A 20,858-nucleotide genomic window follows, 5' to 3' on the forward strand; every position below is an offset into this window, starting at 1 on the left:
CAGTATCTGCAGTGAAGTACAATTTAATTTTTTACTGGTGAGCCATACACCTGCAATTCACACAGGGTCAGGTACTTCTGTTAAATGAAATTCAAGAACAGTAATCTAAATTCAATGACACCTGGAAGTGGGGAATGGGAAATGTACATTTCCCAGAAACGCCCTTATTTTGTTTAAGTATCTTTTCTATAACAAGATGTACTTGATTGTTTAATTACTTTGCTGTAATATTGTGACAGAAAACACCCCATGTTCATGTTGTGTTACTTTATAAAATGCTGTGTAAAAGGAAAAACAATAAATATATAACAAAAAAAAAAAATATTCAAGAACAGCACTTCCTGCAAAGTCTGTGATCACAGCACACCTGGCAGATGAAGCAGAAAATACGTCATTAACCATGCAAATGTTTGCTGAAAAATTAGTTTATTCATTTTTTTTCCCAAAAGTCTGATTTGATGTACAATTATAATCTTAGGGATTGTTAATGATAGATGAGAGAGTTACATTTACTTTCATTTCCATACAATCTGCTGCACCACAATGATTGGATATATGGTGTCATCCTCAGGGAATAACATTTTATTTATGAGAAAATGTTAAATTAGTATTTAGCAGCAGTGTGGCAGGAAACATTTGATAAAGGAAAATATTCTATCTTCTGCAGTGCAAATCTTCCAAACTGCTCCAATTAGTGACTTTTAATAATAATATTGTTATTATAAGTAATCTGATCTCAGCTCCATTGAGTCATTCTGAGGAAGACTCTCTGTTTGTTAACTTAAGAGAAAACATTAGGTTTTCAACAGGTCTAGTCGCCACCAGGGACTGAACTAGTTGTGTAAGTGCAAGATGCCTCTTCTCAGTTACTGGCAGAATTTCTGTCTATAGCATTATATGTATTCACAAATTAATGCAATGATGATTGTATACTGTGTTGATATTTACAGTTCACTGAATGACATTATTAGTTGCAATGTGAAAAGTGTCACTCGTAGTGATAAACACATAATTATTGCCAACAGAGCCTTTTAGTCTGTTTTCCTTATAGTGTCTGTTTTACACATTTGCATCATTTGAACTCACTACTTCAGAGAGAAAGGACAAGAGCACAATGATTGATATGCAGCCTTTAATAATGCAAGCAGACTAATGTTTCAACATTACTGACAGAAAAAAAGAAGGACAAAGGCATAAGGCAAATACACATATATGTAGTCAACTTATGATAGGGCAGAAGGTTGAACAGGACTCCAAGTATTTTGAATAATAGATGATAAGGTGGGAATTGCCAGAGCCAATGTCCAGGTGCCAAACCCAGAGATTAAAAAGAGAACAACAAGAATTATGTGAAATTAAGAACAAAAGATGCATGTTTTGCAGATGACATAACATCACGAATTGGTGGACGTATGACAACTTCAGCTCTTCACCAGCCTCTTGTAGCTGTAGAACATATTCTTCTTATGAGTCATGGACACCAAAAAGAAGATTTAATAATGGATTCACAATTATCCTGCAGGCGGATACATGGCTCCAAATGAATGCGAATGTTGTGTTTTGTTGACAGACTGTGTGAATTTGGCAACTGTTTTCTAACATATTAGTCATAACAGTTTTATTTGCCCAGATTATGATGTCAGGGTTGTGTTTGTCAGTATGTTTTGGAATTATTCTGCCCCCTAGTGATCAAACATGTATTAATGCAGTTTTACTGTGATCTAACCATATGTTGTCTCTAATGATGCCAATGTCATAAGTGAAGCTTAAGAAATGATTTCCACCAGAATCTATAATATATATAGAGCATCAGCTAAATACCGGCTGTGTAAATTGGCATTGTTAGTCATTTTTTACCTCACCAGATCTAATCCAATACAGAGCCATACACCTCCACCTCACACAGGGTCAGATATATAGTTTTTCCAGGAGCAACTATTGTAACGTAGCGACCATCCATCCCCTTACAGTCGAACGTCTGTGTAAAACCCGCAGGGATGTGACTGATCACAGTACACCTAGGAGAAAAATAAATTACACTGTTAAATTAGTGAATGATCGGTTTAATACATGGATACTCATCTTTCATTTTAAAGGTAAATATAAATATGAGTTACTGCTATCAAACGTAATAACCAATATCCATTAATGACATATTCATTTTAGTCATAGTAGTATTTCAAATAATGAACTGTAAACTACCGAGGATTGTTGGTGCCAGTTTTTGCAGAAGACTTTCCGATGCGGATCTCAGCTCCATCAAGGTATGTTGGGTATGTTTTTGTGTTGGTTATCTTGACAGTGTTCACTTTATGGGTTTTGCCGAGGTCGAGTTGCCACCAGGGACTATGTGACGATTTTGTACAAGAACAACTGCCCTCTGCCCATGTGGTGCTGTGATGCCCATCTATAGCATGATATGCATCGCATTGATATGAATACAATGATGACTGTGAGGCTTTTCCAAGGACTGCCAGGTTGAATCCTGTACAACAGGACACATTCACAAACATCATCAGTGATACCTAGTTTTCCTTGTTATGTACAGTACAAAATGGCTCCAATTTGTGGATGTCTTGAACTCAACAATCACAACATTTTTGTCCTGTGTCTGGATATTTTATCTGAATAATGAAACAATTAAACTCATGGGTTTCTGCATTTACACCTGGAATTAAAATGTGTTCTTGTTTTCTCATCTTATTATTGTTCATAATGTACAGATTGCATTTATATTAGGATGAGATCTGATCACAATGCAAGCCTGAAAACCTCCAAATGTTATCTCACCCATCTGATCACATTCCAATCACAAATTGTTATGAGTGTATTTACACCTTGCTTTAATATACATTTTCATTTTCCAGATTTTAATCTCAGGTGTAAATGCATACATTTCATGTTCATGTTAAGAAGATTTTTTACACCTGGCAATCTGTATATGGATAGTTTATTTGCATAAAGACAAACACATGTTAATGCAGGTGCAAATACTCTCAAAAATCATTGTGTTTGGAATTAAATCTGATTGGCCAGATAACATCTGGAGGTGGTCGGGCTCGCATTGTCAGCCAGGTAAAAATGCATCTGTACAGCTTGACCACATCATGAGAAAAGAATTGTCTGATTAAGTTTGAAGTCACATAGGTATTCCTGCCAGCTAAAGAAACCTCCGGAAAAGATAAAAGTAGTAGCTTCCCTCACAAAAAAAGTGGCAGTACTTTCCTTGATTTAATATGTTTGCCAGTTCCATCTAGAAATGTTACATATTCAGATGTGATCACAAGACAGGAACAGCCAAGAAAACGAGAACACATTTTAACACCAGGTAAATGCAACGACCCATTGATTGGTTATTATTATCCAATATATCCAGATTCTGAACATATGTTCATACCAGGTATAATGGGGCCTCAGTTCAAATAGATAACAGATTGCAGAGCAGCAGGAATTTTGCTAATTTTCTTTATTCAAATAAATGTGGTTCATCTTCTGCTGTGAACATAGCTGTGCAGAAAATGAGGCACCAGCATCACCTAGTAAATCTAATTTGTGTAATTTCATTCTCACCAGTCGGAGCAGGATACCCATATACTTCCACTTCACAGAGTGAGAGGATCCTCCCATAACCAGGTAAAGACACAGTCACAAAACGTCCCTCCACAGGATTTTTAAGGTTTATTATATGAGGCCTGCCTGCTGGGATATGAGAAATTACAGCGACCCTAAAAGAGAGAGGAAACAGTGCATGAATGAAGTACTTTAAAGGTTATTTTAATTAATCAAATAATTTAGACCATTTTGTCGTAGTTTTTTTTATTGTTTTCACATTTCTGCTCTCTGAAAGCTTCATTAAGGTTAAATCTCACTTTTATCTGTGACTGGTGAGGTATTTATGAATGATTTGTGGTTCAAAAGTTTGTTATTGAGACTAATTGTGAGGAAATTCCGTGACGGGTCAGAATATGAACAGTATGTGAGGGTTAAGTTAATATGAGTTACTATATAAAAAGTAATTGGGATAAAAACCTCAGGGCCCCATCTGCATATATTAAGGGTAAACAGGATATATCATGATCTGGATGGTTTACATCTTCAGGGAGAAGTCTTGTATCTATTGAGTTATTACTGTATGGTCACTTACTGTGGGTTTATGTGACTTTGGTACGCTGGTATACTGTGACTTTCGTAAGCTGAGTAACTGATGGAATGCAACGTCTTTGTGACATAAACCTCTGCCCCATTGATTCTGTTTGCACAGCAGTCTCCTCTGTTGGTGATGATGATAGTGGTGACCATGTAGGGGTTCAGCATGTCCACCCTCCACCAGGGGTTGGTCATTTGAGCAGTGTGGGTGCATGAACCAGAGGTAAAACGAGCGTCACGGTTTCCATCAATGGCGTTATAAGCAGCCCCAAAAACATCGTTCTTTCCCCTCAAGCGCTGTGACTGAGTTGCTGTGCCACGCAAGGCCACATTTTCTGTGGAAGGAACACACGCAGTTTTTGCAAAGCTTAATGTTTCTTATCACTATGGAGAAGTTAAAGCTGCAGTTGGTAAGTCTTATAAAAGTAACTTTTTGTCATATTTGCTAAGACTGTCACTATGTAAAGACAGCATTACATGAAACTAGTAATCTGTAAAAAAAAAAAAAAAAAAAAAAACAGGCTCATTTAGCCCCACCTATACTGCAAATTGCCACCGCGACCGGATAAAAATAACCAATCAGAGCCAGGATTGTGTCCGGTGGAGTGTCTGACAGCTGTCAATCACTGCTCCACGCACACAGCCCCCTCCCCCTTCCTCCCCAGCTCTGTCAAGCTCATATCTCCGAGAGCGGCTTCAGGAGTGTAGAGAATTTAATGGCGCGCACGTCAGCTTCCTCTGGGGGAGGGACTTTGGACGCAGGGCAGGAGTGCAGAGGAGAGGGAGGGGGAGGGATCTGAAAGTTGTACTTCTTCAAATTTGATGCTAAGTCCTCTCTCTCCTCAAAGTTACCAACTGCAGCTTTAATATCACACCTGACAACCTGTGTGTGCCCATCATGGTCTATGTGAATGTGATTTAAATACATTCAGAACACTACGTTTTCAGCCACATTAGCAGCATAAACACAACAATGACTTATCATTATCTTTAAGTTAAGCTGATGAAAACTTGTTAGCAAGTAATTTCAACAACATTATCATTCATTTGGATTTTTTTTTCTTACCACCTGGTATAAGGCCAATATTCACTCTTTTGGTTCTTTTATATCTGACTTTTTAGCTGTTAAATACTCCACTATGTTCACCAGCTAGTCGCTAACTGTGTCTGTTTGCTGTTTGGTGCTCTGTTAAGCTGAGTGCAGCTGCAGAGTTGCAACAAGTGACCTCTTTCATATTGTCACATTGTTAAAAATATTGATTACAGCAGCTTTAAGCTTAAATAAATGTCCAAAACGTTGGCTAACAGTTTTCTTTCCATAGCATATGCAGTAATGTAAGAAAAAACATTGATCATCTTTCAATGCATTACACATATAACTATAAAAGATTATGTTTGATTTGTGTTATACTTAAGTCTAACCATCTTTAAGTGAAGTTAACATAGCCACAAACTTGTGTTATTAACAAAATATGGAAACAAATTAATTAAAAATATCCAATCTACAATTATCTTTATTATCAATCCATCTTATTATTGTTTACAGATGACTACACATAACATTTTAAGGCATCGGGATTTTGTTGCAATTTTACTCGTTAATGTTGTATTACACAGATGTCACAGACGTAGCCAGATCATATTTACCGTAGTGGTTAGCTGAGCACGTCCCCATGAAGACCAGCAACGGCAGAAGTGAACTGGTTTTCATTATCCTGGTTGAGACAGATTACAGAGTCAATGATAGAATTAAACTGAAGAAATTTACATTTTTATCACTATTAATGTATGATGTTCACGCCTGACCAATAATACAATGATTTTTTTCTAGATACTGAATACCCAAAGTGCATAACAATGTAAGTACTTTGCAAACTGAACAAGTAATGACTATTAAGTACTTATATGCAACCCTCCCGACTGTGTTTTAGATCATGACTATTCTACTACAATTGCATACCTTGACGCGCTGTTTGTGCTGTAAAAGGGTAAAAGGATCTTCAGGATCAGCTCCAGATGACTGAACAAAAAGGCTCAAAGCAATGTTGATGATCTGGTCAAGGGTAAGTGAACAGTTATATATGCCCAATGGAGTGATGTGCTGGCACATGATGATCAGGTGTGGAACTACAGTGCGGTTCAAAACAAATTTGCCAATTGGGACAAACAAAGTGTATCTTACATTGGCTTGTCAAAACAGTACACACCTCACCTTCTGCTTACAAATCTACACCCTGAACTCACCAATATGCAAATAAATTAGCTTGTAAAATAACTTTCCCAGGAGAGACTTACCCATGTATCTCCTTTGAGTTTAGAATAGAAAAGAATAAAACAGAATAAAACACACTTCAATAGAATAGATCAGATCTTTATTGTCCAACAGGGTGAAAAATGTGTTTTTGGCTCACCAAAGAGACACAGCAAGGTAGTCAGTAAAACAAGCACAGAGTCAAGGTTGCAATGCACAGATCTTACTTCCAGAAGTGTGTATGAAAACAATGAACCGATGATTTGGTCTTTCATTACTTTTACAGCAGGTAAAATACTATAGTGTATGTTTTGGAATCTGGTACAGACAGTCACCCTGATCACAGCCAAATTTAAGATGAAGCAGATCATTGTCTCGTGTTGAGTCTCATGTTCATCAGAAACAAACATTTTTGTCAGTGTAATGGCCTGTCGAAATTACTGTTCTTTCTTTCTTTTTTTCTTTCTTTCTTTCTTTCTTTCGTTCTTTCACGTTTTTATGCAAAGCAGCAGCGTAGGACTCGAGTGCAGCTTTCTGTGGCTCTACTGAGATAACAGTGAGATTGTAGATGTTCAACCATTCTTTAAGTTACCATTGATTGGTGGTTTGCAGGACACATTAATTACAACATTTGATACACTGTCAAACACTAAAGCTCAATCTCATTTTCAGCAACTTTAACAGGAACATCACCATTTGTCAACCACATGTTAACCTTATCAGTAAATCCATTGATACTCAGTATCTAGGCTTTATACAATATTTCATGTTTTTCAGCTTCAGCTGGCAACAAACCCAGTCAACCCAAATTGTCATGCATATTTTGTGTCTAATTTAATTTGGGTTTAAACTTGTCAAATGTACATTTAACTTATTTGTCCCAATCCCTGTCAGACGTTCCACAGTAATACACTTTACATTTTGCAAAGTGTCCATTTTTTCCCTCTGCAATTTTGCTTTGAATGAATTCCTGGTCCATTTTTTATACATCTCATTCTCTTCCATTTAAAATGTAAACCTGAAACTGGTCTTCTCGCATTGAATATATTTTACATATATTTTTTTATAAATGGTTTATTTCTTTTTATATTATTTAGGACTATGTAATTGTATGTATATTTATGACACAACACCTAGACACATTCATTACGTAGCTTATGGGCAAACTTACTCAGGAATGAGTATGATTCTGACTTAGATTTTGATGTTTTATGTTGTTTTTATTTGAAATGTTTTAATGCATTATACAAAGCAGTTTGAATTCACCTTGTATATGGAATACGATATATGCAAATAAACTTACCTCACCTTACAGGATCCAGGATTAGATTTGATGCATGAATGCAAAGCCACAACCACACAACAACTCCCAGATCAGGCTTGATGGCTGAATGGAAAGGCACACAAAAAACTCCCAGATCAGGTTTGATGACTGAATGGAAAAACAACTCCGAAATCAGGTTGATCGGTTGATTGTCAGGTGATTAATCTATGAGTCCATGAAATGCAGGGCACTGGGGAAGTGAGACTGTTGCAGAAGGCAGGTATGGACACAGGATGGAAAAACTAAATACCACAGAGGCAGTTGTTGTGACAGCAGCCCATGGAGAAAGTGTGAGGTGTAGTCTGTCCACTGACCATAATCGCTAACATGGATCACTGGTCACTACCACTAGTAGTGCTGAAGCTAGTGGCCTGGACCAGTTAGTAAGTGGTCTGTGGTCCTAATTCCCCTTCTCCCTTTTCTGGCCGTGTTGGCAACACTGCCAAATAAATGTCTAAGATCATAATCCTTGGTATATATTCCACATTGTTCTATCTTACTGCTGTACTGTATATTGCATCTATCTATCAGATTATGACACACACATACACTTAATCATATGACATAGTTACTCATTTGTATCAGAGAAGATGAATAATAAGAACTTTCATTACACTATCTATCTATCTATCTATCTATCTATCTATCTATCTATCTATCTATCTATCTATCTATCTATCTATCTATCTATCTATCTATCTATCTATCTATCTATCTACTTATCTATTAATACGAAAGGGAGTTAATATTTATCTGACTTCTGAAAAATTAGCCATGCACTAATAAACAAACATGAGGATGTGATACATTGAGATTCATCCAGATGCAATAATCGTTTTAGAATCGAATTGTAGACCTATGAATTTCAAAATCATGACGTGCCAAGAGATTACTGTGTTGCTGCCACAGCTCAATAAAAGTTGCTCGTCTGTGCGCTTTTGCATATCGTGCTTCAACATCAGCTGCTGTTCCAGACTAGTGTAATAATAATAGTTTAATACTTCTTATCAATACACTGAAACAGGACCCACCAGTGAACCTGCTTGGTTTTATTTTCCATAGAACATACAGCAGTAACAGCTCATCACAGCTCATCTATTTTAATTAGCTGTTGAAACTGCTGGAGCTCACATTGTTATGTTTATAGTTATAGTGATCATTCTTAGTGTGGACGGCCTTTTACATACCTATAATCATATCCAACCTCTCTCTGTATTTTACTGCTGTATAGTACCCACCAGTGTATAAGACTCATCCCACTTTTCAATTAACAAAAATCGCTTTAAAGGTGCGTCTTAAACACCAATTTATACAGTAAATGTAGTAAGGCCTCTTTCACTTGACTTTTTTATATTGTTGATTAGGCTGATATTCATACATTTAATCTATAAATCTGGTTTGTCTGAGGGCACATAACAGTATCTGCAGTTTAGTACAATTTAAAGTTTTACTGGTGAGCCATACATGAAGTCTGTGTTCACATCACACCTAGCAGATTAAGCAGAAAATACTTAATTAACTCTGTAAATGTTAGTTGAAAAATTAGTTAATTCCTTTTTTACCACGTCTGATTTGACGTACAATTATAATATTAGGAATTGTAAATGATAGACGGGAGAGTTACATTTCATTTCTTTTCCATACAATCTGCTGCACCACAATGATTGGATATATGGTGTCATCATCAGGGAATAACATTTTTAATGAGAAAATGATAAATTAGTATTTAGCAGCAGCCTCTTCTCAGTTACTGGCAGAATTTCTGTATATGGCATTATATGTATTCCCAAATGAATGCAATGATGACTGTATACAGCATTGATATTTATAGTTCACTGAATGACATTATTATATGTAATGTGAAAAGTGTCACTCGTAGTGATAAACACATACAGTAATTATCGCCAACAGAGCCTTTTAGTCTGTTTTCCTTATAGTGTCTGTTTTACACATTTGCATCGTTTAATCTCACTACTTCAGAGAGAAAAGACAGGAGCACAATGATTGATATGCAGCCTTTAATAATGCAAGCAGACTAATGTTTCAACATTATTGACAGAATAAAAGAAGGACAAAGGCATAAGGCAAATGAAAGCAAAGACTCCAAATATTTTGAATAATAGATGATAAAGTGGGAATTGCCAGAGCCAATGTCCAGGTGCCAAAACCAGAGATTAAAAACAGGAAAACAAGAATTATGTGAAAATAAGAACAAAAGATGCATGTTTTGCAGATGACACAACATCATGAATTGGTGGACGTATGGCAACTTCAGCAACTACAACAGCTCTTCACCAGCCTCTTGTAGCTGTAGAACATATTCTTCTTATGAGTCATGGACACCAAAAAGAAGATAATGGATTCACATTCATCCTGCAGACGGATACATGGCTCCAAGTGAATGCTAATGTTGTTTTTTGTTGACAGGATCTGTGAATTAGCCATAACAGTTTTATTCGTCCAGATTATGATGTTGGGGTTGTGTTTGTCATGTTTTGAAATTATCCTGCCCCCTTATGATCAAACATTTATTAATGCAGCTTTACTGTGATCTAAACATATGTTGTCTCTAATGAAGCAATGTCATAAGAGAAGCTTAAGATATGATTTCCACCAGAATCTATGAAAGAGCATCAGCTAAATACCGGTTATGTAAATTGCCATTGTTATTCATTTTGAACCTCACCAGATCTAATCCAGTCTAGAGCCATACACCTCCACCTCACACAGGGTCAGATACACAGTTTTTCCAGGAGCGATTATGATAACGTAGCGACCGTCCATCCCCTTACAGTCGAACTCGTGCGTAAAACCAGAAGGGATGCTACTGATCGAAGCACACCTAGGAGAAAAATAAATTACACTGTTAAATTAGTGAATGATCGGTTTAATACATGGATACTCATCTTTCATTTTAAAGGTAAATATAAATATGAGTTACTGCTATCAAACGTAATAACCAATATCCATTAATGACATTCATTTTTAGTCATAGTAGTATTTCAAATAATGAACTGTAAACTACCGAGGATTGTTGGTGCCAGTTTCTGCAGGAGAATTTCCAATGCGGATCTCAGCTCCATTAAGGTATGTTGGGTATGTTTTTGTGTTGGTTATCTTGACAGTGTTCACTTTATGGATTTTGCCGAGGTCTAGTTGCCACCAGGGACTCAGTATCGCTTTTGTACAAGAACAACTGCCCTCTCCCCATGTGGTGGCATGATTCCCATCTATAGCATGATATGCATCGCATTGATATGAATACAATGATGACTGTGTGGCTTTTCCGAGGACTGCCAGGTTGAATCCTGTATAAAAGGACACATTCACAAACATCAGCAGTGATACCTAGTTTTCCTTGTTATCTGCAGAACAAAGTGGCTCCAATTTGTGGATGTCTTGAACTTAACAATCACAACTGTTTGCACCATTTTTGATCTCAGTTCAAATAGATAACAGATTGCAAAGCAGCAGGCATTTTGCTCATTTTCTTCATACAAATGAATGTGGTTCATCTTCTGCTGTGAACATAGCTGTGCAGAAAATGAGGCACCAGCATCACTTAGTAAATCTAATTTGTTTGTAATTTCTTCAGCCACATATTTCATTCTCACCAGTCGGAGCACGATACCCATAGACTTCCACTTCACAGAGTTGGAGGATCTTTCCTGAACCAGGTAAAAACACACTCACAAAACGTCCCTCCACAGGTTTTTTAAGAGTTATTATATGAGGCCTCCCTGGTGCAATACGAGAAATTACAGAAACCCTAAAAGAGAGAGAGGAAACAGTGCATGAATGTGTTTAATATCTGAAGTACTTTAAAGGTTATTTCAATTAATTTAAAAAAATTGTTCACAGTTTGTAATGGTGATTCAATTTGTTTTATATGATTTTTGATGTTTCTTGTTACAAATTAAATTTAGTTCTTGCATCTTAGTATTTCTGCTGCCTGCATTACTGAGCAACATGTTTGGTTTGACCTTGCACACATACAATCTGAAAAGGGGTGTGTGTCCAGTTAGAGGAAATTAATGGACATACATGAATCTGTGAGAACTGATCATTCTCCAGTTAACAGGCTTGTAACTGGACTTAGGTTAAAGGTTTAATTGCATTAATAGCAAATGTATAAATATAAAAAAGAATAGAGATGTAAATCAATATAATTCTCAGTCAAAAATGTGTCTTTGTAGAAAGAGGCAGAAGTCCTGTATTTAATGAGTAACAATTGTATGTTCACTTACACTGGGCTTGTTTGGCTTGACAGACTGTGACTGTGGTAACCTTGGTAACCTGAGTTACTAGAGTAACTCGAGTAACCAGAGTAAGCAGAATGCAACGTCTTTGTGACATGAACCTCTGCCCCATTGATTCTGTCTGCACAGCAGTCTCCTCTGTTGGTGATGATGATAGTGGTGACCATGTAGTTCTCCAGCAGGTCCACCCTCCACCAGGGGTTGGACATTTTTGCAGTGACACTGCATGAACCAGAAGAAAAAGTAGCGTCACGGTTACCATCAATGGCATTGGAAGCAGCTGCCAGAACTTCCCCGCCTCCACTGAAGCGCTGTGACTGAGTTGCTTTTCCACGTAAGGCCACATTTTCTGTGGAAGGAACACACACAGTTTTTTTGCAAAGCTTAATGTTTCTTATCACTATGGAGAAGTTAATTAATATCACACCTGACAACCTATGTGTGCCCATCCTGGTCTATGTGAGTGTGATTTAAATAGTTTCAGAATACTACGTTTTCAGCCACATCAGCAGCATAAACACAATAATGACTTATCATTATCTTTAAGTTGAGATGGAGAACTTATTAGCAAGTAGTTTCCATGTTTTAACTATTATTGGGTCTTATTTTTATTTCTCAAATTGCATGTTGTTTTTTTGTTTCCAATTCCTACTGTCTAGCCTTTCAACCACATGGGAGCAACATTATCATTCATTTGGAGTCTTGTTTCTGTCCACCAGTTTTGTTTCCTCCACATGTATCAGCCAATAAGTTGATTAAGAGTTAATTTTTTTTATATAGTATACGCATTAATGTAGATAAAATGATGTTGTAAATAACTGCAAGTTACACATTAAATGCATATGTAATTAGTAGAATAGACTGAAACAAATACATCAAGGGTCGTATTACCAACAAGCATTCATCATGTTTCACTACATTACACATATAACTATAAGATATCCTTAGCTTGATTACATAAAACTAACCATCTAAATGAAGTTAAACTAGCCACTTCCCAACAAATAAACATTTATTATGACTCCACCATCTTATTATACTACACATAACATTTTAAGGCCCCGGGATTTTGTTGCAATTTTAGGTTTAATGTTTTGTTACACAGATATCACAAACAAAGCCATATCATACTTACGAAGGTTGTAAGCTGAGCATGTCCCCAGGAAGACCAGCAACAGCAGAACTGCACCAGTTTTCATTATTCTGGTTGAGACAGATTACATATTTAATAATACAGTCACACTGAATAAATTTACATTGTCATCACCAGCATTTGCTAGTAAGCAAGTATTTGCTCCAGAAATATGATGCATAAAAATTACTTTGCAAATGAATGACTAATGACAAGTAAGTACTTATATCTAGCAGACAATAGAGAGAAAAATGAAATAACCCTCCCGACTGTGTTTCAGACCATGACTATTCTACTACAATTGCATACCTTGATACGATGTTCGTGCTGTAAAAAGGTAAAAGGATCTTCAGGATCAGCTCCAGATGACTGAACAAAAAGGCTCAAAGCAATGTTGATGATCTGGTCAAGGGTAAGTGAACAGTTATATATGCCCAATGGAGTGATGTGCTGGCACATGATGATCAGGTGTGGAACTACAGTGCGGTTCAAAACAAATTTGCCAATTGGGACAAACAAAGTGTATCTTACATTGGCTTGTCAAAACAGTACACACCTCACCTTCTGCTTACAAATCTACACCCTGAACTCACCAATATGCAAATAAATTAGCTTGTAAAATAACTTTCCCAGGAGAGACTTACCCATGTATCTCCTTTGAGTTTAGAATAGAAGAGAATAAAACTGAATAAAACACACTAGAATAGAATAGATTAGATCTTTATTGTCCAACAGGGTGAAAAATTGTTTTTGGCTCAACAAAATATGAAGTGCACTATATGTGTTTTTTACAGCATAGACACAGCAAAGCATTCAGTAAAATTTTCTGAAGATCAAAGACTCAGATGTTCCACGCTGTCTTCTTTGTCATTTCCGAAAACAGTTGGGTCAAGGTAATTTGGGGTTTCATGTGTGATCCTTCTCCTGTGCACTGAAATATCAATATAGCAGCGTCATGGAAATAATAGATAGAACACTGCTGGGTTTAAAATGAAAATAATATACACAATAAGGATACAGAACATACAAAAATGGGCATAGACTTGTTTCAATGAACAAACATAGTCTATTATAATTTCTGAGGGAACAAAGCAATGATCTATGACTTCTTCTTTATGCAAAACACTTTGAATTTACCTTGTGTATGGAATATGATGTATACAAATAAACTTACCTCACCTAACAGGATCCAGGATTAGACTTGATGCCTGAATGCAAAGACACACAACAACTCCCAGATCAGGTTTGATGACTGAATGCGAAGACACACAACAACTCCCAGATCAGGTTTGATGGCTCAATGCAAAGACACACAACAACTCCCAGATCAGGTTGTGGATCAAGACAATAATAAGTGGGCAGGTATGTATACTATGGAGTGATCAGGAAAATTAAGGGTTTGTGTGCAGACAGATGACCATCTACTGGGTGATTGGAGAGGTCACTGCGAAAGATGGGAAAGTCAGAGGGCATGTAATGGTCAGGTGATTAAACTATGAGTCCATGACCAATCACTAACATGGATCACTGGTCACTACCACTAGTAGTGCTGAAGCTAGTGGACTGGACCAGTTAGTAAGTGGTCTGTGGTCCTAATTCCCCTTCTCCCTTTTCTGGCCGTGTTGGCAACACTGCCAAATAAATGTCTAAGATCATAATCCTTGATATATAGGGTGTCCATAAAGTGTCTTCACAGTTTAACAAATGTATTACAAAAGCAAATGAATAGACAAATCTGTGGAAATGTAATCATTGAATACTCTATATGGGTACCATTAGTTGCACAAAGCACATCAAGACAGTACTCGATTTCTTTCCATGTTCTCTGTAGCAGAGCCTCATCAATGGTGGCAATGGCATCAGTGATCTTTTGCTTCAGGTCATTGATGTATGACCTGAAGTGTATCTTTGTTCGATACACGATACACAAATGCAATGTGATTAAAAACTTTGATAACCACTGAGTACGTAGAACATGAAATGACCATATCAATAACTAGTTAACAGAAGTTGGCAAAACTCATTTACGTGCAACATAACTTTCAAAATATGAATGTCTATACGGTAATCCTAATAGATCAAAAGTTAAACACTCAATTTTAAAATACCATTGCATAGTTACTATATTAACATAAATTTACTCTCAACATGAGAAGTTCTAATCTTACCACTAGAGGGCAGTATTGTTACATATAAAACTGTAATATCTCCTCAATAGATAACTACATAAAAATAAGCCATCAAATAAATGTATTGTAGTAGAAAGTACAATATTTCCCTCTGACATGTAATGGAGTGGAAGTATAAAGTAGCTTAAAATTGATATGTACAAGTAAAGAAAAAGAAAACAAGTCTCCAGAGGAGGAAAGTAACTAAGTACTAGGGCCCAACTGATAGTGGATTTTAGGGGCCAATGCTGATACTGATATAAGGGAGCAAAAAGAATTCTAATATCAATATATTGGCCGATAACGTTATATGTACAGAATATACACATAAACCCACTTTTTTTCTTCTTTTTTTTGCAGGGATCCCTTTAAATGTGGTTATTTATCACTTGTGACAAAGATATGTAATGGATATTGATATATTACAGTTTAACTAAAAACGTTATCATATAAAAACGCGGGATTTTAATAATTATAATTAGCTATGAATAAAAAAACATAGAACAAAAATATATTAAAGTTGATCTAAGAAGAAGGATCACATTTAAATAAAATCCTGAATATATATTTCTTTATAATGTATTATTCACCAATATATTCACCAATATGGAATGGAACTGGACAGCGTGGAGGCAGTGAAAGAGAAGAGGATGAGAGGAAAGCTGGAAACTATCATTGACAATCCCTCTCCTCCTCTCTATGCAGAGCTGAAGCAGATCTGGAGCATGTTCAGCCACAGACTCAGACAGACACATGCTTCAAAGTGCTTGAGGGGCTCATTCATACCGTCAGCCACCAGACTGCACAACAGCACAGCTCCCAGTTTAATTTATTTTATTTATTTACTTAAATACTAAAATACTGTTATGTCAATTGTGAATTTCCCCCTAGGAGGATCAATAAAGTTACCCGGCTCTACTAAGTACATTTACCCAGTAGTGTATTTGTACTCAAGTATACAGATGAGATAATCCAGTAAAGATTTTGCCATTCTAGGTATACTGAATATACCATTGATTTTGTATCACATTGGTGACTAAATGTATGTATAAAATACAGGAAATATTTGTTAAGCGTGTCCCCCACCTCTCAAACCAAAGTTACACCCTTGTGTAAAAGTACTAACAAACACAATCTTGTTTGGCACCTACATTTAGTCTTCTTTGGGTTTGGCAGGCTTGACGTATACAGCGTAGTGCTGCCCCCCTCAGTCAGAAGTCGTCATTTATTTAGACATTAGATCTTTTGGTACAGAGAAATGGAATGCAGAAATTCTTCTTCAAATTGTTTTTGTTTTCTCCAGATCTCTAGTTGGAAAGGGTGACATATTAAATATTGATTCTCCAATGTACGAAAGATCTCTATAAAGTTTACTTCTTTGCACAGAATAAATGTTGCAACTTTAAGATAACATGTTTGATTATCTCCATGTGTCCACACTAACACTTCCTACCGGGATGCTTCTTGATCAGGGCCAGTCCACTCTTTAACCCGCAGTGTCCGAGTCTTAACTTCAATAACTTGACCTCATCTTTCCTTTTCCCCACACTTGTTTTAGGAGACAACGAGTAGGGGATTCCTACAATATCGAAGCTTGCATTTAATGTGTATATTAAATTACATTTGTTTTTTCCTATATCACTATCTTATGTTATTATTGTGTTTTATTTTTATTTTTTAAATTTCATGTTTTTATGTTTTATGTTGCCACTTCTTACAGTTAAATGTTTGTTTTTTTATGTAAAGCACATTGAGTTGCCCCTGGGTATGAACTAGGCTATATATATATAAATAAAGCTGCCTTGCCTTGCCTTTGACACCACATCTCGCGAGACTTGAAAAGCGTCGGCACGTCTGCGGCTGCGCAATATCATTCGAAAACTTGCACGGTGAGAGTTTGTGGCGGAGGAGAAAGACAACGCAGCGGCGACAAAAAAACACACAATGGCGACGGCGGCGACTACGGCAGGCGGAACGGGCTCGGGCGGACCGGCTACCGGCCCGGTCGGTGGTGGTGGAGGAACCGCAGTGGGACGAAAAAAAGACGGCGGACCTTCTACTAAATTCTGGGAGAGTTCAGAGACGATATCGCAGCTGGAGACGGTGCGGCTATGGATCGGAAAGCACTACAAGAAGGTGAGAGACTCCATTGATTCCTATGAAGGCCCGCGGGATGGCACAATGGAACTATGTGCTAACCGAGCTAGCTTTAATTAACTACTACAGTTTGGCTGCGTTTCCCACACATTTATTGTTGTTTGCGAGTGGCAGGTGTTGCGCAAGTTTTCGTACTCGTGTTAAATGTGGTACTAAATAGACAGGCGCCATTTATTTCCATTGAGCAAAGCTGTTTTTATCAGATAGCTAGCTCACTGTTAGCTTGCTAAGTGCCCCATTCAGCAACCGTACTAACACACACTTTTGGCTGCTTTTTCCACATATCTATTGTTGTTTTTGATTGGCAGGTGTTACCCAAGTTTTCGTGCTCGTGTTAAATGTGCCCCAAAATATAGACGGGTGCTTTTTTTCACTATCAGATAGCTAGCTCAAGGTTTAGCTTGCTAAGTGCCCCATTCTGTACTAATAAACACACACACACACACACACACACACACACACACACACACACACGGGGGAGTGTTGTTTACAAAATGAGCGGCAGATTGCAGCTTCTGTCTGTTTAGTTATTCAGCTCAGATTTGCAACTTTTAATTCACTAGATGTATGATGATTCTCCTTTTTTTTTTAAATCAGAAAAAAAAAGATACCATGCAGTCATGTTATATACAGTATGCTTTTAAGAAGATATAACCTAGCATGCATTTAAAATATTTATATATTCCCACTCAAATAACTCGAATAATGCAATTGTATTTTGTTGCAGAAGAGAGAGAGAGCAGTGTGTGAGTTTTGTCAACACAGCAGCATACCAGATTGTGTGTGCAGGCTCCACTCGCCCACAAAGTTATCCAAACAAAGAATAGTCCTCCTGTCTTCCTCACGATCTCCTTCAAACCAGCACACACACACACACACATTGCTGTTGTTATGATGACGAAACAATGAATGAATGATCACAATTCATAAGCTTGTGTACGTTTTTAAACACGGAAAATAAACCTTTCAAACTGAATTATGTAGCTTCTTTATAAAGACTAACACAGATGCCTGGTTTAAGTTTGTTAATATCTAACCACTTTGAGGATAGAAGTAGCTCTCCTTGAAATTGACCTTGTTATAAATACACCCACTCTTGTGTTAGTTTCTCAGTGTGGATCGTGAATTTACAGTTTCCTCTCGTCAGTTTTTTTTCTTGAAACCGGGAACGATAATGATAAAAAACTACGAGCCCTTTAAAGTGAAGTGTCACAGATACAGCTTATGAGAAGAATAGTGATTATTCCTCATGAGCTTGTTTCGTTGAGGTAGAGTGATTGTACAGTAGAGGCCTGCGGTCTTAGGCACTTGTGTTTCTGTGCATTTATGTGTGAATCGTCTTATTTCCTCATAGCTGGACTTTGTGTCGTGGTTTCCCCTTCTTACATTATAGCTCCATGACATAGCAGAAGTGAACATGTACGTTAAGACCAGGAAAATACTGGTGTGTGTGTGTGTGTGTGTGTGTGATATATGGTCGACTTAGGTTAACCTTCACTTTGAGGGATCTTTGACAGCAATGATGTACTTGCTCTAATATCCTCAAGGAAGATCTTAAAACTTCTCCAAGCTCTCAGTGTTATTGACTGTGAACGCTGAACTTCTCTGCGGCTTCTGAAAATTAAGTCCAACATTTTCACACATGCACAGAAACTTATACTAATTAGGGCATGGATATTATAACGATATCGTGATATTTTATAGATATCGTCTTAGATTTTGTTTATCGTAATTTTGTGATATGTCATAAGTGTCGTCTTTTCCCGCTTTTAAAGACTGTATTACAGTAAGTTCATGTAATTTTCTCATGAGTGCTATAAGATAAAAGCTTTTTGATCTAGTGTTTCTGCGCTGGGGATTGTTAAGATTTTCAGTTTTTAAGTATACATTTCTTTGATGCAGTGCTTGCAAGTAGAAAAACTTTTTTTGATGACAGGGCAAAGTAAGTGAGCCAACATCTCCCAAAATCCATACTTTCGGATCAGAATCAATGCAAGATTTCAAGATTTCAGAAATAGTTGCAATAACATATTTCCAAAAAAAGAACTGAATAAAGTGATGAAGTAATATAAGTAGACAATTAAGATTACGGTGAATTGATCATCTTTCTTGTTTCATGTCAGTTTTGTTGCATTTTTCAGGCACAAACTTTAGGGAATCCCTTGCTTGATATTTGTTTGCATTTTTGATCGATTAACCCATAAAAAGTAGCTGATGGATTATTTGAAAATGTGAATAATTGTTATTTTGCAACCTTACTCAAAACTGAAATTTCCACCCTTGGTAGTTGAAGCTAAATCTGAGACCATGTGTGTACGTGAGAAACTGCAGCTCCAGATGTATGTTTGTGTGTGTATTAATGAATGCATTTCTCTCTGTCTGGTCCCAGTATGTCCAGAATGACTCCCCCTCCAGTAAATCCTTGGCAGGCCTTGTGGTCCAGCTGCTGCAGTTCCAGGAGGATGCTTTTGGACGCAGGGTTAACAATCCTGCTCTTACCAAACTACCTGTAAGCACAACACATACACATCATATTTTCTATTAAACCCACACTCTGACAGGTCGTTTGTTGTATTTGTCCTCATTGTTCCTCTCCTATCTTCAGGCCAAGTGTTTCCTGGATTTCAAGGCTGGAGGAGCTCTCTGTCACATCCTGGGGTCGGTCTACAAGTTTAAGAGCGAGCAGGGCTGGTGAGTGTATTTATGGTTCATTTGACCCTTATTTAAACCCTCATATAGGCCTGACATATAAACCCAAGTAGCTCCTACTCTTGTGGCAGAGTTTCCTTGAAAGTCCTTAAATCATTTATATCAAAAATAAAGAAATCTGCACCTGTCTTTAATTATTGTAGTAAGGCAAAATAAGATATGGTACCTTTTTTAAATTCCTTTTTTCCCCACCTCAGACTGAACATCTGAAGAGTAGTCAGAAGATATTGATCATAAACAAAACATATTTCAAGTCAATAGTTCAATAATTAAATTATGATGTTATTTTGATTTGCATGAGTAGTGTAGTAAAACACTGCAAACTCATTGTACGTCTTCATCGCCAGGCGTCGGTTCGACCTGCAGAATCCGTCCCGGATGGACAGGAACGTGGAAATGTTCTTAAATGTAGAGAAGAATTTGGTGCAGGTATGTTCCACACTCTCCACACAGGCTGCTGGTTGATAAACAGCTCACAGTGTCAGTAGTTAAAATGTCTGCTGCAGTCTTTTTGTGTTATTGATTAACCTGATAAACTCTAAGGGGAACGGTTCTGTACTTGTAGATATAACGTGTTCTCATTGTTTGTACCATTTGAACTAAGCTTAATTTTATCTCGTTATTAAAACCATAAGTTTACTGTGGTACATAACTGACATTAATCTGTTTTGTTTTTTAGATGATTACTTGATAGACAATATATTCAGAGTTT

The 20,858-nt window shown here is 37.0% G+C and overlaps 3 protein-coding genes across 3 annotated transcripts in view; 1 reads left to right on the plus strand and 2 right to left on the minus strand.

Moving 5' to 3' along the window:
• Positions 1-1,827: 1,827 nt before the first annotated feature.
• LOC128366568 (fucolectin-1-like) lies at positions 1,828-5,857 on the minus strand. The gene is made up of 5 exons (XM_053327308.1): positions 5,794-5,857; positions 4,169-4,481; positions 3,571-3,725; positions 2,203-2,485; positions 1,828-2,018 (listed from the first exon to the last, which is right to left on the minus strand). The coding sequence occupies exons 1-5, from the start codon at positions 5,855-5,857 to the stop codon at positions 1,868-1,870; spliced, it is 966 nt and encodes a 321-aa protein (XP_053183283.1). The 3' UTR covers positions 1,828-1,867.
• A 4,553-nt stretch (positions 5,858-10,410) lies between these two features.
• LOC128366571 (fucolectin-1-like) lies at positions 10,411-13,179 on the minus strand. Its single transcript, XM_053327310.1, has 6 exons — positions 13,116-13,179; positions 12,036-12,329; positions 11,714-11,720; positions 11,336-11,490; positions 10,747-11,029; positions 10,411-10,563 (listed from the first exon to the last, which is right to left on the minus strand). Exons 1-6 carry the CDS (start codon positions 13,177-13,179, stop codon positions 10,413-10,415), a joined length of 954 nt encoding a protein of 317 aa, XP_053183285.1. The 3' UTR covers positions 10,411-10,412.
• A 4,015-nt stretch (positions 13,180-17,194) lies between these two features.
• smarcc1a (SWI/SNF related, matrix associated, actin dependent regulator of chromatin, subfamily c, member 1a) overlaps positions 17,195-20,858 on the plus strand; it is a 31,001-nt gene continuing 27,337 nt past the window's right edge. Inside the window, exons 1-4 of the mRNA XM_053327305.1 lie at positions 17,195-17,416; positions 19,827-19,946; positions 20,043-20,128; positions 20,494-20,575. Coding sequence (XP_053183280.1) covers positions 17,225-17,416; positions 19,827-19,946; positions 20,043-20,128; positions 20,494-20,575 — 480 coding nt within the window. The 5' untranslated portion in view covers positions 17,195-17,224. The remainder of the gene's footprint in view (positions 17,417-19,826; positions 19,947-20,042; positions 20,129-20,493; positions 20,576-20,858) is intronic.

The sequence above is a fragment of the Scomber japonicus genome, chromosome 10 (assembly GCF_027409825.1).
Source record: "Scomber japonicus isolate fScoJap1 chromosome 10, fScoJap1.pri, whole genome shotgun sequence".
Classification (NCBI taxonomy): Eukaryota; Metazoa; Chordata; class Actinopteri; order Scombriformes; family Scombridae; genus Scomber; species Scomber japonicus.

Coding starts and splice junctions, on each gene's coding strand:
- LOC128366571 (XM_053327310.1), bottom strand. CDS start 13,179: ATGAAAACTGGTGCAGTTCTGCTGTTGCTGGTCTTCCTGGGGACATGC. Junction 11,030..11,335: donor TGGGTATCGTGCTCCGACTG/GTGAGAATGAAA, acceptor CCTTTTATACAG/GATTCAACCTGGCAGTCCTC. Junction 10,564..10,746: donor ACTGGCACCAACAATCCTCG/GTAGTTTACAGT, acceptor TTTTTCTCCTAG/GTGTGCTTCGATCAGTAGCA.
- LOC128366568 (XM_053327308.1), bottom strand. CDS start 5,857: ATGAAAACCAGTTCACTTCTGCCGTTGCTGGTCTTCATGGGGACGTGC. Junction 4,482..5,793: donor GTGCTCAGCTAACCACTACG/GTAAATATGATC, acceptor TTCCTTCCACAG/AAAATGTGGCCTTGCGTGGC. Junction 2,019..2,202: donor ACTGGCACCAACAATCCTCG/GTAGTTTACAGT, acceptor TTTTTCTCCTAG/GTGTACTGTGATCAGTCACA.